Below are 26,886 nucleotides of genomic sequence, written 5' to 3'. Positions count from 1 at the left end.
GTTACATGGTTCAAAATGCTGTCCGGACACAACTCAAGTTTGAAGGATATAATCTAACTTTTTATTACAAATGATTTTCATGATTCCGGTAGACATCGATGGAACCTTAATACAACCATTTTAAATTCCAAAATGTCAGTGACAATACTGGTAGCTATTTCTAACTGAATGTCATGTAAAACTAATCTGCAAGATTAATTTTTCGAGTCCTGTGATTCTTCTTCAGAACTTATGAACTGTTTTAATGAAGAATTACTGGACTTGAAATGTTAACTCTGCTTTCTTGACATGGATGCTTTTAGATTTGATTATTTTCTCCAGCAATTTCTGTTTTTGTTTCAGGTCTCCCACATCTGCCATTTTTTTTGCTTTATTGTAGTCTTCAAGGTGTTCTGAAAGGCAATAAGGATCATTTTACTGAACCAGCAATTTACAATACTTGGAGAAGTGTATAGGGACAAGCATATTTATCAGTTATGCTTTGAGAGTTAATCTAAGGATAGAATAATACAGCTTGGAAGAGGACCATTTGGCTTATCAAATCTGTTCTTTTTTTTTCCAAAGAAGAATCCAGCTAATCTTGCCCCAACTCATGCCTGCTGCTTTTAATTGGGCTTTCATTTTAACCTGGATTTACTTTACACTTTGTGACATAAAATGTGAGGATCTTCCCACAGTCCAAAGCTGTGCAGATTAGGTGGATTGGCTATGCTAAATTGCCTGTAGTGTTCAGGGGTGTGTGGGTTATAGGGGCATGGGTCTGAGTGGGATGCTCCAAAGGGCAGTATGGACTTGTTGGGCCAAAGGGCCTGTTTCCACACTGTAGGGAATCTAATCTAATCTAATTACAGCTGCTAAATCATCAATAAACATTTAATAGATGGACATTGTGAAGATGTTGAATTTATTAGTGACGATATAATCATTAATGTGGTGTGATTCTGTGGTCCCCTTGTCTGAGCTACTGTCGTTAATATGATGCTCCATTCCTATTTGTGTCCCTGAAGTCAACTTGCACAGGCTATTTTTATGTATACTCAGAAATCAAATTTGTTATTTTAAATTTTCTGCTAAGGTATGATCTACTATAGCACAAGCCATACAGTTGAAACATAAGCATACTGAATGATAATTTCACATTGCTGCAACACTAAGTTTTTCAGCTTTTGGTTCTACCATCTGTCTTTTGTTTTAATGAACAGGAGTATTCTGAAGACAGTAACTCTGAGCCGAATGTGGATTTGGAAAATCAGTACTACAATTCCAAAGCTTTGAAGGAGGATGATCCTAAAGCAGCGCTGAGCAGCTTCCAAAAGGTTCTATATTACATTTTATCTAGTGGAATACATGTGATTAAATAATATTTTGTTAATATCTTTTCTGAACATTCTCTACAAGGGTAGTTTTCTCAATGTATCTACTGAGGCAATCTAGTTCTCTTAACCTAGACTCATGACATGTTATAGCACAAAAATATGTTATTGGGACATCAAATCTATGCTGTTTGTTTGTTAGATGAGTCACCAGATGTAATCCTAATCTTGATAACTTGATAATTCATAAATTTATTTTCCAAAGACCGTACAGTCGGCTTTGTTCTCCAGGTGACCTGTTACATGCTTAAGTAGCACACCATTTTAGACGTCATTTGTCTTTTGAGAGCATTCTCACGTGTTAGCCTACATTTACACTAAACTGAGTCATGAAAACAACCATAAACCCTATTAACCTTTGACCTTTTGGCATTTTTCTTTACTGAAAATTGTTATAACCAGCCTTAGTTTAACAAAATATAACTTAATTTGGTATTTGTTAAATGAAGTCAAAATGATTCAGTATTGAAAAATAACCCAATCTTTCACACACTTCCTAGTAAAAATAATAAAATCATAAGGAATAGGAAGATAAAATTATTTTCTTCTTAAACTTGCTCCACCATACAGTAATAGATCTGATTATAGCCAGAATTCCGTCAGTGCGTGTGAGGAGATGCATCGGAGACCGCGTTGATTCCTGCGATGGCAGGATTGACGTATGAGGAGAGATTAATTGATTAGAATTATATTTGCTGAAGTTCAGAATAATGGGGTTCTCATAGAAATCTATAAAATTATAAAACAAGACAAGACAGGTAAATGCAGGAAGGATGTACCTGATGACTCTGAATCTAGAACCATGGGTTCTAAGGAACAAAAACAGAAATTGCTAGTAAAGCTCAGCAGGTCTGGCAGCATCTCAGAAGAAGGTTCTGAGGAAGGGACACCAGATCCAAAACGTTAACTCCGATTGTTTGTTTTTTCTTCACGGATGCTGCCAGACCTGCTGAGCTTTTCCAGCAACTTCTATTTTTGCTCCTGATTTACAGCATCTGCAGCCCTTTCAGTTTTTATTCACTGTTTATGGATTTAGGGTAAACCATTTAGGACTGAGATGAGAATTCTTTTCACCCAGACAGTGGTGAGCCTATGGAATTTGTTACCACAGAAAGCAGTCAAGGGCAAAATATTGTATAATTTCAAGATAGAGTTAGATGTAGCACTTGGGTCTAGATGGATCAAAGGGTATAGGTGAAAAACAGGAATAAACTGTTCAGTTGGATGATCAGTTACGATCATAACAAGTGGCAGGACAGGCTCGAAGGACAAGGCCTAGTCTGCACCAATTTTTAAAATTTCAAGCCTGTTTCCCATAATACTCTAGTCCCTAATGGATCAAAAATGTATCAATGCGAGCTTCCACTAACCTAGATTACAGAATTTTTAAAAAAAATAAACTCCTATTTGCTTCCGTCTTAAATGAGTGACCCTTTACTTTGAAACATCCTCCTCGTTCAAATCTCCTCCATGTGGGGAAAGATCTGTAAGCATCTACCCTGTCAAGCCTGTTCAGAATCAGTATATTTCAGTGAGATCACCTCTCGATCTTCTAAACTCCTAGGAGTATATGTTCATTGGTATTTCTTTTTATCAAACAACAATCTGCAAAGGTATTCATGAACTCTGCTTCAACGACTGTTTATGACAAATAATTCCACACTTAGTCAGATTTTTGATAATTTTCTTTTTATTTCTGTGATTATCTTTTGTGTCCTTATGTTACCATTTACCTGTCCTGTGTTCATATTCTTTAATAGTTTATTGCAACCCATCCTAACCTGGAACACCTCCAGTGGGTCATTCTTCAGTATTTTTCCCACCATTAAATAAAATCCTAACTTCTCAACTCTTAACAACATCCTTCTCAATTACAATTGAATCTTTTTGTTTGCATTTATCTCCTTCATTGAGTAAGGCGTCTCCAGTACAAAGTCAAGTATTCTATTTGCCTTTTTGAAATATCCTTTTCTGTTTGTGCAGGGAACATTTGTAATAACCTGCAAATCTGATATTATTTGGTGCTTATTTCCTTTTTTTTAATCTTTGCTTGAAAATGTACTATTTCATTTTATAGCATAAAAATAGCTGGCCTGTCTATGTCCAACTGCAGTCTTTCTCAGTCCTTGTCATGATTGTCATATCTCCTTCCCATGTGGCCTTACCACTTCTATTCTCCAATCAATGGTTTCCTCCAAGGAATACACTTAAAAAATGCAAGTTGGCATTATACTGTGTTTTGACCTAATTCGGGAAATTAGTATATACCAGAAAATGACAAACAGGTCAGTCCATATTTATTTATTTTGCTATTTTTAATTTATACTTGTTAACAGTGCCAATCCAGTTAATGGTTGACAATGATGCAAAAAACAGTCCAAAACGTTGATCCAGAATTTGTGGTTTTAGTGATGGTAAAACTGTTGACATTTGCTTCCATTACTGCATAAATTAGACAGCAACTGCTGGCATCTGCATGGAAATTTAGTAGTTACTAGTGGTGATATCCTGTTCCACAAAGTGATTGTAATGTACTTTTTAAACATGTGTGGTTTTAAAAAAATTGAAAAGATTAAACTTGTTCAGTGGATTCTGATTGAATTTTTAGCAGCCTTGTGTGTCATTGTTATTGCTGAAAAATCTCTTTAGCACTGAAAAACTAAATTTACAAAAGTGGACTGTCATTCTCTTACAATGTTTTAAAAATTTTGTATTTAAACTTTATTTATAATATTTTAGGATCCACTTAATCCCATCTGTAGGTCCCAATTTTGACTTTGATTCTTGGAAATTAAAATTAATAAGTGAATTATATTCCATGCTTTTTAATCTGGGGTTATCTTCAGTCCGTCTGATTGATGTGATTGTTGCTGGATGGCATTTTACCCCATATAAGTAATGGCAAGTGTAAAATCATGTTGGATTTCTACACTGACCACAATCTGGGCAATAATTTTGTAATTTATTTGGGATCATTTTATTATCCTTGTTTGCTTTCTTTCTCACTGTAATTTGTGACTTGTAATTTTTGATCACCCAGTTTGATCTTTGTGCTGGATTTATTTATGGTCTAATTTGAGGAAATGCCGTTAATGATGCAGGCTGTTAGCATTGTGGAAGTCTTTCACAGTTAATTCACAGTTGTCTTCCGATCCAAGAATTTGATTTTTAAAAAATGGAAATTTTATTTAACAAACATAATTGCTGTTTCTTCTGATTTCTTAATTCTTTTTCTTTCATAATTTTGTAAAGGTTTTTCTTGGGATATTGGTGTTGCTGGCAAGATCAACATTTGTTGCCTAATCCCTAATTAACCATTGAAATGAGATGCTTATTCGGTCATTTCAGGGGGCAGTTTCAGAGTCAACCACATTTGTTGTGTGTCTTGACTCACATGCAGGCTAGATGAGGTAGAGATGGAAGATTCCTTTCTCGAAAGATTGTTAGTCAACCACATGGGATTTTTATAACAATCAGTGATAGTTGTTGTTGCCATTATTGAGGCTAGCTTTTAATTCCATCTCCCATCATCATAATTGAACTAGCAATCAATCTTGGTCAAACATTCCATGCATGTCAACCAACATTGGCTTCCGCATCCAGAAGGTGCTGTCGCACAAAGGCCTGCAGCAGAAGAAATTATTAGAGGGAGCATTAATTTGACTCTGTATCCCCACAGGATACAGAGTCCAAGGATGACTAGCCTGATGATATTACCACCATACCACCACCTCCCCATTGTTAATGAATTTTTCCTTGCAGTCAGCAATTTTCCTGAAATTAATTGAGAAGTCACGTATTAAATTAAATGGTACCTGATTAGATTTGAGTCTCTGGATGAAGTCTTATTTAGTGTTTACATTTTCAAAATGGTTGATAATTTAGGATTATAAGCTGTTTTCTTAGCACCATGTTGTAACTGGTTAAGATTGGATAACTTGTGTAATTTTAAGTGTAGAAAGGTTATTTCATACTCCAATTTTTAAAATTTGTCTTTGTTCTTTTCTGACATGAAATTATGAGGGTGAATAGATAATTCACATAAACCTCCCCATATGTTGATGATCATCTGCTGTATCAGAAATGCTATCTACTTAACTTCAATACCTTTCATAACTGAAAGTTCCATTTGCCTCAAATAGTTTAAACCACATTGCCAAAATACAAAGAAACACACAAATTACTGTCTTTCTTAGAAAATACATCCCAATGTTTAACTTGCATTAAACAATTATGATTGTTGAATAGCAAAATTGTCTGGAATGTATCACTATTGTCTAGATTGAGGCGTTATGAGGTACAGCACTAAAAAGTGTTATATTGGTGCTAAACAGTAATGGTGCAAAGCAGCTGGGACCTATACATAGGTGGGGGACTTGAACTGAAGTGGAGGGAGCCCCTCACTACTTTGCATGAGTGTCATCAGGGCAGTGACAGTTGATTTGCTTTATAAGAGTTTAATATCAATGCAGAGCCACAGTTGCTTCATACCAAACCTAAACCCATACAGCGTGTTCATGCACAGTCTAACTGAATGGGGATTACAATAAAGTAATATATTCAACGTATTGTACAGGCAAAAGCTTAGTTCTTCATAATTGCATTGTGCAAATCTTGCACTTCAGTGTACGAGTTCCTAAATATTTTTGAGCATTCGGGTCTGTAATGGATGAAATCAGCCTACCTTCCAAAATAATGCATTTCTCTTGTTCAGTTAATTTTGAAGTGTGAGCATTGCAAAATGAGTTTGAGAAGTAAGTAGCTGTTTTTGACACATGTTTGCAATAGAAATATTCAGATTACTTTTCCCACAGGTATTGGAACTGGAAGGTGAAAAGGGAGAGTGGGGATTTAAAGCGCTCAAACAGATGATTAAAATTAACTTTAAGTTGGTAAGAACACCAAATGATCATAATGTTACATTTTATCATGCGAATTGTATTTAAAATGATTTTTGTTTTAATATGAAAGTGTTAAACAAACAATACATTCATTAAATTGCCTTTGTTTCAAATGAAATCATAGAATAAACATTCTGACACTTTTATGCTTAATGTACTTCTTTGGATTACTTGTTTCTTTGTATGTATTTGACTGTCAAATTCTGAAAAGATTACATGGTGTTTCTGAGAGTAATGTCCAATTAAAGTCACCAATTGAAGATAATTGAGCATTATTCTATAGGGTAATTATCCAGAAATGATGAACCGATATAAGCAGCTGCTAACATACATTCGGAGTGCAGTCACAAGGAATTATTCAGAAAAATCCATCAATTCCATCCTTGATTATATATCTACTTCTAAACAGGTATGCATTTGAAGCTGATCTGCTAAAATTTTACTATTGGTTATTGACATTTAACTTGTTTTTTCATAATTGTTCATTTAAGTGATGTTCTGCCACAGTTGTGGAAGAAATTGTGAAAAATCAGCTGAATTTAAATATGTTAATATTCAAAAGTTAAATGAAAATATCCAGTTGATTCTCCTTTCAAGCGATGAATGCATCAACATTCTTGAATGCACTTCGCACCTTTATACATTGGGTCTGTAAGACTGGGAGTCACTTTTGCATCACTTCTTACAACTGGACAATGGTAAATGGGGAATGGCCATAATGTGAAGTTATTTGAGACAAGGAGAAAATATTTAAAAGATTCCCCATATATGTTTACCACAATCTACATAAGCTACAAAATCAATAAATTAGATCCTGAATTCAGTAATTAGGACTATAAAGCACATTTTGTCCAAAGGAAGTAAAAAGGCCCAAGTCACTACACAAAAGTATAATTGGACAAAAAATAAAATTACCCGTCCAAAGAAGGCTGTATTAGGAGGTGTCAGTAGAGGAATGACAAACAAGTGGGTGTTAAAGCAGGAGTATGAAGTGGAGAGGTTAGGACACAGAAGATTGAAGGGAGAGTCACTAATGTTTGATTGAAAGGAGTCAGCAATGCTAAAAAAGGTTAGATAGGGAGAAAATGTAGAGTTATTAAAGTTGTAGGATTGATGAAGTTTGTAGATGTGGGAAGAGAAAGGCCATGAGGATTTTAACATGATGGTGAAAAGTTTAAATTGGAAGCTTTGGGAAACTAGAAGCCAAGTTTCATCAATAGAGGGAAAGAGGATGGAATTGCTCAAAAGACTATGGAGTCTAACACAATCTCTAAAGCCAATGAGCCCTGTATTGTGCTATTTAGTTGGCAAAATTTGTAGCTCATCTGAGATGGTTGTCAGACAAGTAGTCTAAGAGCACAACAGAGCAAATGTCATCAAGTGTTATCAACTGTAAAGATGTACATTTGTACAGTATTAATTGGATGAAGCCTTACGTAAAATTTTGACCACTGCATCACGAAACAGAGACATGTGTTGCATAAGTATTTTTCATTTGCTACATAATGTACTTTTTAGCGAAATCTGAAACAAGCTATTTTGTACTTTGAAAAGTTAAAAGATAATTTGTTTGTAATCGGTAAAGTTTTTACAGCAACCTACACTTGCACCTGCCTTGACAGTGTAAGGCTACATATATTGATTTATTTAGTCCTCTGTAGAGCTTTGTTCAGCCACCTGTATATATACGCATACGCATCGTCAGAATAGGGAAAAGAAGAACCTGGCCCCCATGCAAATATGGAATGCAACTTGTGTTTTCCAACAACTTTTTAAACCTAATTTTACAGGTTTTTTTTAGGATTATAATTAACAGGTTTAACTTAAACTGAGTCCCTAGCGCATTTCAGATTTTATTTTCACAGCAGTACAATCGCATTCAGGGATTTTCCAGGATTTCTCATCTTGATTGCTATACAATGACATCTGCTAATAAGATGTACATATCTTTTCAGGGTCACCTGTGATGTTTTTTCCACTTTTGAATAGCCTGCCAACATTTCCCCGTCATAAAGAGCATCTATTTGAGGTTGAGGTTTTGGAGACAATTTTGGCAGCTGCAAAATGATATGCCAAGCATTCTTGCAAAACCAGGAATGTACATTTGATTTTCACGTGCTTTTAAAACAGAATGTTAGTAGATAAATTGTCCAAATACCATAAATGTATCTGATGTACATGTATACTTAGTGTTCATTTTATGTCTTACTTTTAGTATGCTTTCAATTTTGTGGGCTTCATGTGTGACCGGTTATGTTTGTTTTAATCTGCATGGATTAATCAAGCACTCCAGCTTGTCAGCAAATACCAACTTTTCTGTGATCTTTTCTCTCTTTTAAAACTTACTATTTACAATGCTGAATGTTCTAGTGCCTTTTGGAACTTGTCCTTTTTCCTATGATGTTTTAACTTGAAAGTCAACAGAAATAGTCTTTCGAAGAAGGACATTCATACTCCGTGATCTTTGAGTTTGAGTGTAGTTCTGGTTTTTCATTCTGTTATATCTCAGAAGTGCAATAGGTACATAGCTGTTGCTCAGAAATAGCTACAAAAATTCAGCGGGTCCAGCAGTAACTGTGGAGAGAAAACAGTCCACTTTTCAAGTCCAGTGACACTACTGAAGAACTGTGTTCTGAAGTGTTAACTGCTTCCTCTCCATGGATGCTGCCAGCCCTGCTGAGAAATAAAACAAATATGGAGAGATAAATATTGTCCAGGACATCAGGACAACACCTGTGCTGCTTTCTGAATAGTGTCTTGGTATCTTGTACATCCACCTGAAAGAGCAGGTTGGGTTCCTTTAAATGTCTTGTCTGTAAAAGCAGACCTCAAAAATTGCACTGAATTTTCAACCTGAATTAGCTACTCTAGTCCTCAATTGAGGCTCAAACCTGCAAACCTTGAGTGAGAACTAAGAATTCTACTGCTGAGTCTAAATAACTTGATTTCAGTTCTCTATACCAGCTTCTGGTTATTTTTTTAAATTCCAAATGTTTTCTCAGAGTCCTTCTCCTATATGTTGTGAAACAAACAGAAACAATGCAGAAATGGTGATAGTTTACAATTTCCTAAGCAGTAGATCAGTTAATATTGTAAAATCATGGAATATAACAGTCCAATACAAATGATCGGTGCCAGTAAAACACACAAATCATAATGCTCTCCACTGTTTCCATAGCCCTTTCCCTCTTCCTGAAAATTAACTATCAGTAGTGGTGATCAGTATTTGAACTCTCAGATAACACTGGATGCTTCTGCAGGGCTGGCATATCTGTAATTTATTCTTCATGATGCCTCAAAAAAGCCTGTGAAAACAAAATAATTGCTTGTCCACAATGTTCCACTGTTGGTTCTTTGCCTTATCTTCAGTTCCTCATTCTACATTCAGCTGTTTTCTTTACTACACATACTTAGGTTTGTGTGCAATAATGTAGGGCAAGGTAATGTTACTGTGATGTATTTTAGGGCTCATTATAGAGTTAGAATGGAGAAATTTTAACCTGCGTTTATGTTCTATGCATTGTGTGACTGTGACATTTTGGTCTTAAAACCATAAATGTTCATTACTTTTATATTTTCTTTGCACTTTCCCCAGCTAAAACTCTGTGTTATTAATTGCTGTGATAAGAGTACCAGCAATTTTTCATTGCAACTCAGCAGCATTGTCTCCAAAATAGGAATAGGAAAAAGTGTGTAGAGGAAGGAAGCATTCTAGGAGAGTTTAATGTTCTTCTCCAGTCTTATTATTACTCTTTCAATTTTGTTTTACCTACTTATTATATTTTATTTGCATTTGTTTTTTTTCTGAACTTTTTTTTGTGATGTCTTCCTTTTCTGAACCTTTTTTAAAAACTTTTTCTGTTTTGTCATGTTACTTTTTCTTCCCATTTTAACATCTTTCTGTCCTTTTCACATTTTTATTTCTATCTCCTCCTTCCCCTTCCCTTTTTTTTCTCCTTTACCTGCCCTCTCCGGAACCTGTTGATCTACCTTGTTCAAGCAGCAGAAGTCGATGAAGAGGCAGGGTAGCAACGGGGAAATCGCAGAAACGGACCTGAAAGCTTGCTTTGGAGGGGAAGCTGAATCCAAGGTCAGAAAAAGATTTGCATAATGTCAGGAGACAAAAATACGGACCAAAACCTAACATGATTGCTGTTTGCTTTTTCTTGCCCATGGTGGAGGGATTAAGTAAATCAGAGCTATGTTAATCTTCATTATATACCTGGATCGCAAGCTATAGGCACAGACGTATGGAAATAGCAAGTGAGCAAGCACGTTTTTAGCAGTTTCTAGACTGTTATGCCATGATAACTTCCATGTTTTGCATGGCCAAATAAGCCTCTAGTGATTCAAGACACTTAGACTTGTTGTGCTACAGAAATAGTGTGAAAAAGGAAGTTATATCAACAAGATATACACAAGAAGAAACTTCCATGAGAATAATGTGTGGTGTTTGATGGGGATGCATTAAATAAATTGAAATGTAACTGTGATAACACGGTGTGAAGCTGGATGAACACAGCGGGCCAAGCGGCATCAGAGGAGCAAGAAAGCTTGATGTTTCGGGTCAGGACCCTTCTTTTTCTGAAGAAGGGTCCCGACCCGAAACGTCAAGCTTTCCTGCTCCTCTGGTGCTGCTTGGCCCGCTGTGTTCATCCTGCTTCACACCGTGCTATCTCAGATTCTTCAGCATCGGCAGCTCCTACTATCTCTGAAATGTAACTGTACTAGTTTTCTGCCTCTAATGTGACCTGTCATTTTCTTGTGATGGAATGTTAGAGAAAATTTTGGATCCTCTGAAAGTACCTCATAAACTAAATATTCCGAACATGGTAACCATATTCAGACTCATTTTCCAACTCCTACCAAAGCTGTTATCTATAAAAACTCCAATTTTGTTTTAAACTTTGATAAACATAATTTTAGCACGCTTTCCAAATGAGAGCAAATCCCTTCTAAGAGGAGCAGTAAACTATAATTGAGAGTTAATTTTTTTAAAAACTTAAGAATAACAATGAGTAACCCATCACTGAAGTCTGGTACTTGGTGCAAAATTGCACTTTGCACATGATGGTTATAGATTATATGGTTTTACAGATGACTGACAGAATCTGATCGTAGCAACAATGAGTGCTAGTTGCAGCACTAGTGCATAGGTTTAAAAGTGTTTAAAGAAGAAATGGCCTTTTCTCACTTTACTCTCATATATTTAATAACAATGCATTTTACAGACCCAATGTAGGCACAATGGGCCAAGTGGCCTCCTCCTGTGCTATAATCATTCTGATTTCAATATAAAGTCCATGCTTATAGCTTTTCAGCCTGTGAACAAAATCAGAAGTCTTCCACTTTTAATTAGGATCACGGTCCCAGCTAAATAAACAGTAATCCTTATCAGTCTTTTGCGGTGAATGCAACTTTATTAAAACTTTCCTTTTCCCGCAGATGGATTTGTTGCAAGAATTTTATGAAACCACGCTTGAAGCTTTGAAAGATGCAAAGAATGATCGGTTATGGTTTAAGACAAACACGAAGGTAATTATGGTCTTCTTGTTATAGTTAAAAAATCTGTGTATCATTTTTTAAAACCCTAATCAATTTAATACTCTGAGCAAATCAGCTGTGATATTCAATTAACCAATGTTAACTGTTAATTGTTTACAGCTTGGCAAACTGTATTTGGAAAGAGAAGAATTTGGGAAACTGCAGAAAATATTGCGCCAGCTCCACCAATCATGTCAGGTAGTCTGACTTCTCTTGGACAATCCAAGGAATAGTAAAGATCTGGATTAAGTGTTGAGGTTTTTTGACAACAATAGTTTTTTGACCTGGTATATTTACTGAAATTTCAAATTCAGATTGACAGTGAAGACAGTCACATTCAAGAATTTCAGTGTTAGGCAAAGGTAATTTAATAATACAGGCCTGAGGAGAGAGTTGGCTCAAGTGGACTGGGCAAAGATATTAAAAGGCAAGACAGTTGAAGAACAGTGGCTTAGAGTGATTCGAAATGCTTCTCAATTAAAGTATATTCCTGAGAGAAAGATGAATTGTAATAAGATGAAAAATCATCCATTGCTTAATGAAGAAATCATGGATAACATAAATGCAAAAAAAAGGGCATATCATACTGCAAAAGTTAATAATATTCTGGGAGAACTTTAAACATAGGCACAGGGTTACTCAGAATGAAATCAAGAGGTGAGATAGACTACGAAAGAAAAACTGGCAAATTAGCAAAAATTAGAAAAAAACTATCAGAAAACAAAAACACTAATGCCAAAAGCTTCTGTAAATATATAGAAGGAAGAGAATAATGAAAGTGTATGTTGGCCCTTTAGAGGAAAAAAATGGTGAGGTAATAATGGGAAACTCAGAAATGGCAAAGGCAAGGCACTAAACCAATATTTTTTGTCTGTTTTCATGTTGATAATTTCTTCTAAACAACTGCAGTTAGTTCAGACGGGCTTGATGAAATTATTGTAAGTAGGGCGAAGCTATTGAGTAAACTGATAGCCATTAAAGGCAGACACATTCCCGGGGCTGATGGCTTGCAGCTGAGGGCATTATTGGAGGTGGCAGCAGAGATACTGGATGGGTTAATTATCATTTGGAAAATTCTCTGGATTCCAGAAAGGTGAAAGTGGATTGGAACATGCAAATGTGATACCTTTATTCAAAAAAGGAGATCGGCAAAAATTTGGAAACTATTGAACAGTTAGTTTGACCTCTGCAGTGGGGAAGTTGCTGGAGTTGGTAACAAAGGCGAAGATAACTGAACAATGGGAGAAACAAAGCTCAATTCATCAATGTCAGCACAGTTTCACGAAGGGCAAGTCATGCTTGATAAACTTGTTGGAGTTCTTACAGGATGTAACCAGCAAGATAGATAATGAGGATTTAGTCACTGTGGTGGATCTAGACTTCAGAAGACATTTGACAAGGTGCCACAAAAGAGACTGATCCAGAAGGTTAGATCCCACGAGGGTTAAGAATAGGCTTGGGTAGAGGATTGGCTGACTAATAGAAAGCGGAGGGTTAGGATAAATGGGTCCTTCTCTGGATGGTGAACTGTAACTAGTGGGGTGCTGCAGGGTTCAACTATGGACCTCAAGTATTTGCAGTGTTATTAAATGATCTGCAAGCAGGGACAGGGTGTAACATAGTAAAGTTTATGGATGATACTAAAGTAGGTGAGCAAGCAGGCAGTGATGACGAGATAAAGAGTTTACAGAGGGATATAGAGAGACTAGAAGAACGGCTTAGAATCTGGCAGTTAGAGATTAATGTGGGTAAGTGTGAGGTTGTCCATTTTGCCAGAAAAATAGCAAATTATTATGCAAATGGGAAGCGGATTCAAAGTGCATCAGTGCAGAAAGATCTGGGCATCTTTGTGCATAAATTGCAGAAAGTGGATATGCAGGTGCTGTATCATCATAAAGGCAAATGCAACCTGGCATTTATTGCAAAAGGTCTGGATTGTAAAAGTAGAAGAAGTGTTATTATAATCGTACAAGGTGTTGGTGAAATTACATCTAGAATATTGTATCCAGTTTTGGCCACCTTAGTTGATAAAGATGTGGTGGCACTGAAGGCAGGTCAGAGGAGGTTTGCAAGTTTGATACCAGGGATGAAAGGGTTGTCAGAGGAGGAGGATTGAATAGCTTGGGCTTTTATTTGTTAGAGTTCAGAAGAATGAATGGGTAGGGGGGCACGGGGAGAATATCTAAAAGAGGTATATAAAATGCAAAAGGGGATTGATAAGGTGGAAGTGGACATTCCCCCTTGTGGGACAGTCTCAAATGAGGGTGTAGGTATAGAATGAGACATGGTCAGTTCAAAACTGAGATGAGGAGAAACTGCTACCCTCTGAGTTGTGAACCTGCAGAACTTACCGCCACAGAATGCAGTGGAGACAGAATCAATCAGCACATTCAAGAAAGGAATAGATATGTTTCTGATGAAGAGTGGGGTAAAGGGCTATGGGCAGCAGGTAGGAACATGGAGTTGAGACCAGGATATGATCAGCCATGATCATGTTAAATGGCAGAGCAGGCTCAAAGGGCTGAATTGCCTACTCCCATTCCTAAATCCTATGTTCCTATGTAAAATTGAACTCATGATTGGTCACTGAGTGATGCAACACTGACTTCAGGTGACTTCTTCTCGGCTAATAAATATATCCAGTTCTGGGAGCTAGCCAAATTGAGAACCTCGGGTATGAACCCACACATGGTTATAAGCAAAAATCTAAGAGCTATTATGAATCAGATGCCCTCAAGAATTTTTTTATGGCTAATTTTGATTCCCTTTATTAGCAGTGAGAAAGAGAACTGTTGTTTTTATCTTTTGTTGCAAGTAATTTAGCGTCTGTGTACTCAATGCTACAGATTTTAAGCTTAAATATTTTATACTCCTATCTTGTGCAGAATTTTTGATTTTAAAAATGATTCACTTGCCTAACAATTAATATGATACCAATGTCTAAGTTAATTGCTGATTTCCAAATTGATAGTTTTGATTTTAATGTCATCTGAAAAGTGTCACAGAGCTGCCAAACTAAATTATTCTATATGCAGGTCTCCAGAACAGGCCATGAACACTCAAATGTCAGACGCTGAAAAAGTCAAAGTAAACAGTTCATCACCTTGAAATCTTAGTTATATCTTGGACAGATTTTGTAAAATTACATGTAAACAGTATTAGAAATATATCTGAGACCTTTATCTTGTACAATCTATAAAGTGTATTAGATTTTACTGTGTTGACAACACTTAAGTTTACAATGTTTCAGCAATAGGTGAAGTATAAAGTTGTATTTAAGGTAGAACAACATCAAAGTTCACAACTGGTTTTGAATTACTAAAGACTTGTTGCCACTGTATTCTTTTTGACTGTGGTGTACTGCTTAGAAGAGTATCCTTCACCTAAAACAATCTAAAATTAGTCCTACAGCTTTAATCTCAACCCCGACACTTTATCTTTCTCTTCTTCAAACATGTATCCAATTTTATCATAAAAGCTACATTGATTTATGCCTGAATATGACTCTGAAGAGTGTATTGGATTGTCACAAGGGTTTTCCATTTTTAAAAACAAAAATTTCCTTGCCATTCTTCATAACAATTTTAAATTGATGACCTCAGTAGGCAACGACACCCCACTCACCGAAAATAGCCTTCCTATATTTAAGTAATGAAAGCTTAACTTGATTCAAGCTGGAGTTAAATCTTACCTATCTATAATGCAGTCAAAATAGTTACATGTTTCACCTGATACTTGAAGATATAATTCAGATGAACCCAGGTTGTACAGTCTCTATGTATTTAATTCCCATTCTATAACAGGATACCTAAAACTACACACAATGCTGTGGTATGGACCAAACTCTCTCTTCCTTGCTGGCCTTCTGTATTGCACTTGCAAACTCCCTCTGTTGCATGCTTGATGTGTCATCTCACCCTTGCTGTGTGTACCTGCAGCACCTCCCGTACATGCCATTGCTCCCTGTTGCCCTAGCATGTGTCTGCTTTCTCAGTTTGGTGTTGTGCCCCTCACTTCCCTTGCTGACTTGTTCTGACATTCTCTCTAATATTCTTTCTCTGTTTTCGGGGTTTATTTATCGGGCTGTTTAAGAATCTGTAACACAACACACTATATACCTATGAGTGGTAATGGGAACTGCAGATGCTGGAAAATCCAAGATAACAAAATGTGAAGCTGGATGAACACAACAGGCCAAGCAGCATCTCAGGAGCACAAAAGCTGACGTTTCGGGCCTAGACCCTTCATCTAGCTTCACACTTTGTTACACTATATACCTAATACACTGCTACTTACACTTTTGAACTTGAGCTAAAACTTAGCCATCGTGTAAAACCTCACATTATTCACAATACATATAAATGTCAATGCTTCTCTGTTCCTCCCAAGCTCCAGTCTCCCTTGCCAACAACATGAACGTTAAACGTTCATCTCTGCAGCCCTTATAATTATGCACATTTGCTACCTCATTGCAATTCAAAGCAATTTTGTTCTTTGCATTCATCGACTAATTTTCTATTATCAGATTTTCAATTTACGCTTATGTGAACCAAAGTATTTTTATTCTGTCGGAACTGCATATTTTATCCTTCAAAGCCATCATCATCTTTATGCATAATCTTCCAGTTGACAGTGCAATAGCCTTTTCCTCCTTTTTAAAATAAAATCTTGTAATTTAGAGAATAGTGGAAGAGGAGATCTTTTGGTAATTAATAAATTTAAAAATAACATGCAGATAATTAGTAAAACCTATTCAATTGCAGGGTTGCTAATCTATTATACAATCTCTTGCTTTCGATTTAATTTGATATAATAAATTCCTGTGTATTTTCCAAAATTGTTTTTGGTATTTTATAGACTGATGATGGTGAGGATGATTTGAAGAAAGGAACACAACTATTAGAAATTTATGCCCTTGAGATCCAGATGTATACTGCACAAAAGAACAACAAGAAATTGAAAGCACTGTATGAACAGTCTTTACACATTAAATCTGCCATCCCTCATCCACTTATCATGGGAGTTATTAGAGGTGAGAATTGAAGTAATAAAATTATTGAAATTAATCCATGGTATTCAAATACTGAGTACGTTAATCTGCTCTTTCCTGGATATTTGCACATAGACTTTGTTTTCTTCTGTTATTTAGTGAAATGTTGCACAAAATGTACTTACAAAAGATATTGATAAATCATTAAACCAATAATACATCTAGATTTTTGAAAGAGGTTTTGGTTTGTAAGCCAGATTTTATATGCTAGCAGATCTCCTGTGCTGTTCAAGCAAAATTATGTCCATGTGAGATGCCTGTGCTCTGCTTCTGATGCTAAGCGAATGATTTGCTTATCATCTATAAAAGGCATTGTATCTAATTTCTGTAGATAAGCAGAACCTAAGGTCCCTTAAAAATTAAATGCTGAGGGAAATTTTCAGACACGAGGGCATTTACTTTTCTAAATTTTTCTTTAGTTGAAATTTTTGGGGCTTGTTCCAAACCATGGTGGTGGCTTTCACATGTCTTAATTTTTTTTTGGAAAAATTCTGACCTCCTATGATACATTAGCCACAAACTAAAATATGGCTGTGATGCTTAGCTCCTCTTAAGCTCAGTGCTTCCATTTTACCTTTGGGCGTTTGACCTACTTAGCTCCTGAGGCCAGTCAGAGTGGATTCATTATTTGATGAAAGCAATTTAGGTGGAGGTCAGAAAAGAACAGCATTACTTTTCGTTGTGCTGTCAGCATTCTACACGGGTATTATAGAATCACCTGTGACACAGTAGGAGGTTATTGAGTCTGTTGATTCTGTACTGGTGCTCCTCAGAGAAATCCTGTTAGCCCAATCACCTGCTTGATCCCTCTAACTCTGCAGGCTAATTTTCTTCTGGTGTCCATCCAATTTCCTTTTTAGGGTCACTGATTTTGTTCCAGCACCTTCTGGGACAGAGAATTTCAGGCCTTTAACTTTGTTATTAATAGACAGTAACTCTCCAATTAGGCATGTATACAGTCTGCTCGTAAGAGATTCTACCAATGCAATCTAAAACCAGCTTTTGGTTTCTATGAATGAACAGTTTAAGTTCTGTTCCTCACTGGAATCTCATTACGCTGCACCTATTATGTTCACTTTGTAACTTAAGTGGAGCAGAGCAGATCTTTGAGCATCTAATTGTCTATCACAGGTTTTGTTTAAAGTGAATTGTTGGCATTTGTAGTGAAAGAATGTGTATGTCATTGCCACTGCAACAAAACACAATGTCCAGTAGGTGGCAACAGTGGCACTGACCAGGGTGGATACTATGGAAATTACTATGAAAATAATAGTGAGCAATACATCAAGAGCATACATTTTGAGAGTTATAACTGTCAGAATTAGATCATCCTTCAAAATACTTATTGATTTTTCACTTGTAGGACCTGAATTTAGTCCAACACAGAAAGCTTCAATTAAAATTTCCACTGGCATTAAAATTGTATCTGATTTGTTGCAGAATGTGGGGGTAAGATGCACTTAAGAGAAGGAGAATTCGAAAAGGCACATACTGATTTCTTTGAGGCATTCAAGAATTATGATGAATCAGGAAGCCCTAGACGTACCACCTGCCTGAAATATTTGGTTTTGGCTAATATGTTGATGAAGTCAGGAATTAATCCTTTTGACTCTCAGGAGGTAAAGTTGTGCAAATAAATTCTAACTTTTTTTCCACTTCTTTTAAGCATTTTATTGCAATGCTTACTAATTCTGTTCTGTTTAGGCCAAACCATACAAGAATGATCCAGAGATTCTTGCAATGACAAATTTAGTAAGGTAGGTTACTTTGTTTAGGAGTATAACTCTCTTTTGTCCCCTGTATGTAAATTACAATAAAAGGTTTAAATAAATTTGGAAGAAAGGCCTGACTTATAGTTTGTGTGTGCTCCTTTTGTCTTAATTTGAGGGAGCATTCTTGATCAGGCTAATAATTAAGTTAATGTATTTTATTGCTGTTATATTGGAAACCACAAGTTGTCCAAATCTGTCATTGAAGATTTCATGGGGAAAAAAATCAGGTGAAACAAAAATTGTTGCAATTATGTAAAGTCTATTCACCTTGAAAATGCATGAAGAAAAACTTATGTCTGAGAAGATGTCTTGAAGAAACGTCAAATCATAAGATAGTTATGATGAAAGAAAGTTATTTTAACTGATCTTGTTGCATCTGCTAAGAAAGATCTCAAAATCTTCTCCCACTCATAGCATCTGTTTGTTTCTCAATCGATTACTGTGCCAATATTATATGTGGCACCCTCTCCCTGCTTCATGATAAATGTCCTGGCATTCTTAAATTGATACTAAGTGGTTTCAACTCATATCTCCTTAACCTCAATATATTGAACTGATTTCATAGAATTGGCACAACAAAATAATATATGAAATTTGGCAGTATTTTACTGAACTACTCAGTTGTGCATTCATTACTAATTGTCTTGAGATTTGTCTATTGCATTCTGCAAGGGTTGTTCAGAAAAATTTGGCATCCATGTAGAAACAAAGTAGCTTGCACTGGCCAAGGCAAGGTTTTTTTTTGAACGTTGAAGATTGCACAATTCTAACACACTAGATATTCTTTAGATTGTTGATTGTAAGCTATATAAAAATAGCCTTTTATTGATAAATTGAAAAACAGGATAGTAAACCGTGCATACAAAAATGTGTAATTCAATGCCTGAAATTGGATTTCTAGTTGGACAAAATGTGATGCGGTACACTTCATCTCGAATAGGAATTGAAGACTAATTTTCACTTCAAAGGTTTCAATCCGGAAACTATTATTGCAGCAAAAATATACAATAGAGAATGTAAATATTAATAAGACCATTAGAAATAGAAACAGGAGTAGAATGATCAGCCCCCGAGCCTGCTGTACCCTCAGCATTAGTAAAGTTACATCGGCGGAAGTCAGGGAGAGCTAGGCAATTGGATACAAAAATGGCTTGAGGATAGGAGACGAATGGTAGTGGTGGAGAGTTGTTTTTCAGACTGGATGCCTGTGACCAGCGGTGCTCCACAGGGATTGGTGCTGGGTCCAGCTTCATTTTGTCACTTAGTTTGTCATTTATTTAGATGAGAATTAAGAGGCATAGTTTTTCCATTTGCAGATGACAGCAAAATTGGTGGTACAGTTGACATTGAAGAAGGTTATCTAAGATTACAAAGGATCTTGATCAATTGGGCTAATGCACTGAGCATTGACAGATGGAGTTTAATTTGGATACATGCAAGGTATTGCATTATGGTAAAACAAACAAGGGCATGGTTTGCACAGTTAATGGTAGGGCCCGTAGTAGTGTTTTTGAACACAGGGACCTAAGGATTCAGGTGCATAGTTCATTGAAAATTGTGTCACAGGTAGACAGGATGGTTAATAAAACGTTTAGCATGCTTGCGTTGATTGCTCAGGCCATTGAATGAAGGAGTTGGGACGTCATGTTGAAGTTGTACACGACATTGGTGAGGTCACTTTTGGAGTAATGTGTACAGTTCTGGTTGCCCTGCTATAGGAAGGATATTATTAAATTAGAGAGGGTTCACAAAACGTTTTCCAGGATGAGCTGGGACTGGAGGGTTTGAGTTACAAAGAGAGGCTGGACAGGCTGGGACTTCTTTCACTGGAGCATAGTAGTTTGAGGGGTGACATTTTGAGGCTTATCAAATCGTGAAGCACATAAATAAGGTGAATAGCAACGGTCTCTTCCCTAGGGTGGGTGAATTCAAAACTATGGACCATAATTTTAGTGAGAGGAGAACGATTTTAAAGGTACTTGAGAGGCAACTTTTTCACACAGACGATGTTTCACATGTGGAACAATCTGCCAGAGGAGGTGGTAGATATAGGTACAGTTGCAGCATTTAAAATTCATTTGGATAGATACATAACAGGAATGGTTTAGAGAGATCTGAGCCAAATGCAGAGAAGTGGGACTAGTTTAGTTTGGGGAAACTTGGTCAGCACAAACAAGCTGGATCAAATGGTTTGTTTCTGTGCTGCCTGTCTCTGACTCTGTCTACCTGTCAAGCCCCTTAAGAATCCAATATGTTTCACTTCATCACCTCAAGTTTCTAAATTGCGAGGTTTTGCACTTTGGGAAAAAAAGAATACAGGCATGGACTATTTCCCAAACGGTGAGAAAATTCGTAAAGCAGAAGTACAAAGGGATCTGGGAGTGTTGGTCCAGGATTCTCTAAAAGTTAACTTGCAGGTAGAGTCCGTGATTAAGAAAGCGAATGTAATGTTGTCGTTTATCTCAAGATGGTTGGAATATAGAAGCAGTGATGTGCTTCTGAGACTTTATAAAGCTCTAGTTAGGTCCCATTTAGAATACTGTGTCCAATTTTGGACGCCACACCTCAGGAAGGACATACTAGCCCTGGAGCATATCCAGCGGAGATTCACACAAATGATCCCTGGAATGGTAGGTTTAATGTACGATGAACTGTTAAGGATCCTGAGATTGTATTCATTAGAGTTTAGCAGGTTGAGGGGAGATCTAATAGAAACTCACAAGATAATGTATGGCTTAGAAAGGGTGGACGCTGGGAAGTTGTTTCCGTTAGACGGGGAGACTAGGACCCATGGGCACAGCCTTAGAATTAGAGGGGGTAAATTTAAAACGGAAATGAGACAACATTTCTTCAGCCAGAGAGTGGTGGGCTTGTGGAATTCATTGCCACTGAGTGCAGTGGAGGCCAGGACGTTAGATGCCGTCAAGGCAGAGATCGATAAATTCTTGATCTCAGAAGGAATCAAGGGCTACGGTGGGGGGGAAGTGGAGGTGAAATGCCCATCAGCCAGGATTTAAATAGCGGAGTGGACTCCTTGGGCCAAACGGCCTTACTTCCGCTCCTATGTCTTATGGCATGAGTAACGTATTTAACCTTTACTCATAAGACAATCCCTGCATACTGGGAATCGTCCAAGTGAACCATCTTTGAACTGTCTCAAATTTAATAATATCTTTTTTGAAATAAGGGGACCAAAACTGTACATAGTACTCCAGATGTGGTCTCACTAGCACCTTGAACAATTACAGTAAAATTTGCCTGCTGTTATGCTCTAACCTCTCAAAGTAAAGGCCAACATTCCATAAGCCTTCCTGATTACCCGCATGCTAGTAATCTGTGTGTTTTATGCATAAGTAGCCCCAAGTTCTGTGTTGCAGCTTTCTGCAATTTTTTCTCTAAATAATATTTTGTTTTGTTTTCTACCAAAATGAATAATTTCACATTTTCCCACATTATACTCCATTTGCCAACTTTTTGCCTACTTACATAACATACCAATATTTGTGTTTAAACAATGTATCCATCTCGCAAACTGCCTTTCCACCTATTTTTGTGTCATATGCATACTTGACTACAGTATGTTTGCTTTTTTCCTCCAAGTCATTAATATTATCTTGTAAACAGTTGGAATAATTTTGCTTTAGGCTATAGTTCAGGAAATCTGATATTGTGAATAGTATAGTTACATCTGTTTCAGTTTAGTGAACTGTAGCTGATTTTTACATAAAAACTAAAACAGACATGGTCTTTCAAATGACCTTAAAAGCCATAATGGAGATTGGGATATTTACTAAATTGTTAATTTGAGAGAATTTGCCTTTGGTTTGATGAATTTATTTTAGTGGTCCTGTTAGTGAGCACAAGTGAATAGCTTAATTATGGTCATTTAGAAATGAAGATAACTTGGCAGTTTTTGCTTGAGCGCGTCACTATGCAGTGTAAGTCACTTGTGTTGAGCTGATCTCTGTAACCTGGTTTGACTGTCTTATTTGATGTCCACTCAAACTACTTTAAACATTGCTAAAAAGCTACACCAAATCAAAAGTTTTCATTTGCATTGATTAGGACTGGGATGCAAGAAACAAAAAGTAGTTAACCATTGTTGCTGCATCTCAATGCCAATAAATTAGCACCTCGTCAGCTGGATAAGTTATTTCCCTTGGTTTGATTCTTTGCAAACCAGTCCAAATGAGTGCGAGACTAAAAGTTTTGACTTCATGTCTCTTATTAGGAATATTCAGGTTCTGTACTACCAAACAATCATTTCTAATCATTGTGTAATGAGTATAATTCTGAATCTTTTTTATTCACATATGTTCTCAATTTTGATCAACTAGTTTAAAAAAATCTTGAGAGGAAATATTGGGTTCAATCAGTGTTTAAGGATTTTAAAGTTTAGAAATTACAACTTCTCTGTCAGCAAAATTGAGCAAAGTAATTCAAGATATTGGCAACTTCTGGCTAATTTATATTCTGCATGTAACATTCTGAAACCACTATAATAGATGAAACATTATTCAACGCATTTGATTTAGAGAAAAACAGTCTTGTTCATGTAATTATCTAGGACAAACATTATAATTGGATTATACTGTATTAATACTACAGACTGGGAGGATAAAAGATCTACTTCTAAGTTCTGAAGAGAGAAAATTCAAGTTAAAGTACTTTTTTTCAGTGCCTATCAAAATAATGACATCACTGAATTTGAGAAGATTCTGAAAACCAATCACAGTAACATCATGGATGACCCCTTCATAAGGGAGCACATAGAAGGTATTGTTAAGCAAATTGTTTTTGTGTATATTTCAGATATCCATGCTATGAAATGCTTGTCTTTGAGTATTACTTTTTAAAATGTTTGTGCTGCAATAACTGCTGTTCCACTTTATTATTTAAATAAAGCATGCAGGGTGTTTGCATTTGTTGGCAGGAAGAGATGATGCAGCAGGGGCAACTGAACAACTGGTTTCAATACTGTGGGCAAAGAGATCCTTGCACATACTCTTGGAGTGCCTTACACAAAGATCTAAAACTGTGGTAATTAAGCCTGGAGTTATTTTGCCTTATAAAACGATCAATGAGATTTTGGTACAGAAAAGCAAAGCCCAACAATGGTGAATGTGATCCTGACGATCTGGTGACATATGACTAAACCGCTTAAGCTTTACTTAAATCTGGATACCTTGAATTTGGAGTTTTTTTTTGAAGGTTTGACCAGTTTTAAGTGGTTGGATCCCACTGTAGAGATTGATAACAGGTACACATCCATAAAGGTGTTATCCATCTTTGTTTGATCATATGGCTCCACTTTGCCAGGAAAGTGGACATCCTAACCTAATAATACCCCTTCCCCACACACTCTGTTCCTTGTGCAAGTCTTACTTAGAAGCCATTGATGACTGTTCTAGAAAATTGAAGATTTGTTCTCTGGCAGTTGTTACACCAAAGTGTTACAGCAAAGAGGGAAGTCATTTGGCCCATCGTACCTGCACTGGCTCATTAAATGAGCGTCATTAACAAATACCAATTACTGCTTTATCCCCATATATTTGCATAATGATTTTATCCAAATAATCATCCAATACCATCTTGAATGGGTCAATTAAATCTGCCTCCATCACACTTCCAGGCAATGTCTAACTACTTGCTGAGTATATTTCTTACAGCTATACAGGTTAATTTGTTTCTTTTCTGATCAGTGCATTATATTGCATTGAATTTAATAGGCGTGCACTATTTTTGATTTCTTATTGCAATGCACTTGCCCACCTTGAACTGTTGTTGTCATCTATTTGCCCAGCTGCTATGTAAATTCCAAATCTTCCTTTTGTTTTAAATTCATAAACATGCTGCGAATCTCCCCTTACCACTGTTAGAAACATTGTTCTACCTTATATAATATGCTCTTGGACACTAAGGTATAGGATAAAGTACATCAACTTTACATATTATGGTAGATAATATTGTACAACGTAACATGAACCTCTAAAGCAAATGTCCAGGAGTCTGGATGCCATTAATAATGAACTTGTGTTGCCCTAGTATGTGCCTGTGTATTCTTTTCAACAATTAAGACTTGAGATGATAACAGAGTCTTTTTTTTCATAGAGTTATTGAGGAACATCAGAACACAAGTGCTGATAAAATTAATAAAGCCTTACACGAGGATACATATACCTTTTATTTCAAAGGTGAAATTGCACGTTTCTGTTGATGCTTGTTCACTTGACTTCAATGTTCCTATGGGGGGAAAGAAATTAGTTTAATACCTTCCGCTCCAGCATTCAGTCATCAGTGATTCAAACTTTAAACTAATTATCTCTGACAACAGAGAATTCTATTAGACCAGTATATATTTCCCTGAGTCAATTTAAAATATATTAACTGAATTCAAAATATTTGATTGGAGACTGGACGGTTGATATCCAGTTTGTAGTTGCTATGGAGTGTAAATACTGAATAATTGCTAAACTGGGAAATTGAATGCTGGAGAAAAGACCAGAAAGATCACCCTCCTGACTTAGAAATGCTTACAGATCATGAAGTAAAGTTAATGGCAGCAATGGAAAGTAAAAATGATAAAGTCTTGCTATAATCATGAAGCAGCTTTGGGAGATGATAATGGAAATGTTTGTGTGCTGGATGAAAGGAAGCCCATGAAGCTATTAATATGATAAAATGAATTGGAGTCTACCTACACATTTACTCTATTTCATTTTTCTATTTGCCTCTTTATACTTTTCACTTATTCTTCATCCCTCCCAGTAGTGGTGCTTTGAGCTTGCTCTGCAATGCTTTTGAATTTCTAATTGCTCACGTATGACTCAAAAACTTAAATTAATCAGAAAATTAAACATTCCTTGTTCAAGTGACATCTAATTTATTTTCATTGTCAACATTTTACATTTTCCATTGTTCTTATTCCTGTTTATTACGTTCTTTCTTAAATCCCTAGGAGTTGAACATAGATGTAGCTGATGTAGAGAGCTTGTTGGTGCAATGCATACTGGACAAGTAAGTACTTTTTTTAAAAAGAAAGATTTGCATTGGTATAGTGCAAGTGTAATTACTATTATAATGTAGGAAACAAAACAGCTAATTCTGTGCTAAGGCTGAACAAACTCCCACAGACAGCAATGTGAAAATGGCCAGATTAACATTTTTGTGATTTTGACTGGGGGCTAAATAATGACAGTCTCTCTCAATTTCAGTGCTGTTCTTCAAAATGTTGCCATGAAATCTTTCATGATAACCAAGTAGGTATTTATGGTGATAATGGGAACTGCAGATGCTGGAGAATCCAAGATAATAAAATGTGAGGCTGGATGAACATAGCAGGCCCAGCAGCATCTCAGGAGCACAAAAGCTGATGTTTCGGGCCCCTCCCCTTCTCTCCCTATTTATTCCAGAACCCTCACCCCATCCCCCTCTCTGATGAAGGGTCTAGGCCCGAAACGTCCGCTTTTGTGCTCCTGAGATGCTGCTGGGCCTGCTGTGTTTATCTAGGTATTTATGGTCTTGGTTTAATGTCTCACCTGAAAGATGACATGTCTGACAGTGCAGTGGTTGAGTGTCAGCCTTGTTTTTTTTTTGCGCTCGAGCCCTGGAGTGGGAATTGAGCTCAGTAATTTAGAAATTCAGAGGTAAATTTGCTACCAACTGAGCTTCAACTCGTACTCAAGGTAGTATTTATTTCCTTGGAGTTTTCCTGAGGTGTTACACATTATTTTGATAGGTTATCAGTTAGAACAAAAGGATGATAATGATTCTCTGTTTTCAATTTGGTGTCCTTTTAATTACTCATACTGATTGCCCCAGAAATTAACATAATCTTTGATACATATTTATAGTCGTACAGCACGAAAATAGACCCTTCGGTTCAAATTATCCATGCTGAACAAGTTTCCCAAACTAAACTAGTCCCACTTGCCTGGGTTTAGCTCATATCCTTGTAAAGCTATCCAGATGTCTTTTAACTGTTCTAAGTGTACCTGCATCTACCACTTCCTCTGGCAGTTCATTCCACACGCAAACAACCCTTTGTGTGAAAAATTGCCCCTCATGTCCTTTTTAATACTTTCACTCCTCACCTTAAAATTATGAAGAGTTTTGAACTTCCCTAATCCAGGAAAAGAACCTTTGCTATTCACCTTATCTGTATCCTCATAATTTTATAAACCTCTATAAGGTCACCAGTGAAAGAAGTCCCAGCCTGTGTTTGTAACTCAAATCCTCAATCCCAG

General features: G+C 36.5%; 1 protein-coding gene and 1 long non-coding RNA gene across 6 annotated transcripts in view; one reads left to right on the top strand and one right to left on the bottom strand.

Moving 5' to 3' along the window:
- Positions 1-26,886, top strand: part of cops2 (COP9 signalosome subunit 2) — a 31,637-nt gene that overhangs the window by 3,029 nt on the left and 1,722 nt on the right. The window contains exons 2-13 of one of the 4 annotated variants that reach the window (XM_059639162.1): positions 1,203-1,316; positions 6,188-6,265; positions 6,558-6,683; positions 10,281-10,364; positions 11,720-11,809; positions 11,939-12,016; positions 16,676-16,850; positions 18,309-18,487; positions 18,573-18,625; positions 23,319-23,416; positions 24,752-24,834; positions 25,599-25,657. In XM_059639162.1, the coding sequence (XP_059495145.1) occupies positions 1,203-1,316; positions 6,188-6,265; positions 6,558-6,683; positions 10,281-10,364; positions 11,720-11,809; positions 11,939-12,016; positions 16,676-16,850; positions 18,309-18,487; positions 18,573-18,625; positions 23,319-23,416; positions 24,752-24,834; positions 25,599-25,657 (1,217 nt within the window). Of the gene's footprint in view, positions 1-1,202; positions 1,317-6,187; positions 6,266-6,557; positions 6,684-10,274; positions 10,365-11,719; positions 11,810-11,938; positions 12,017-16,675; positions 16,851-18,308; positions 18,488-18,572; positions 18,626-23,318; positions 23,417-24,751; positions 24,835-25,598; positions 25,658-26,886 lie in introns of all 4 variants that reach the window. The other 3 variants (XM_048562959.2, XM_048562958.2, XM_048562960.2) reach the window with 3 other exon arrangements.
- The window catches only part of LOC125467301 (uncharacterized), a 53,776-nt gene continuing 27,030 nt past the window's right edge, over positions 141-26,886 (bottom strand). For both annotated transcript variants that reach the window (XR_009442876.1, XR_009442877.1), the window contains 2 exons: positions 24,821-24,883; positions 141-392 (listed from right to left, as the gene is read on the bottom strand). This is a non-coding gene — a long non-coding RNA (uncharacterized LOC125467301). The remainder of the gene's footprint in view (positions 393-24,820; positions 24,884-26,886) is intronic.

This window comes from Stegostoma tigrinum, chromosome 33 (assembly GCF_030684315.1).
Source record: "Stegostoma tigrinum isolate sSteTig4 chromosome 33, sSteTig4.hap1, whole genome shotgun sequence".
Taxonomy (NCBI): Eukaryota; Metazoa; Chordata; class Chondrichthyes; order Orectolobiformes; family Stegostomatidae; genus Stegostoma; species Stegostoma tigrinum.
This window is presented reverse-complemented; position numbering and strand designations above follow the sequence as displayed.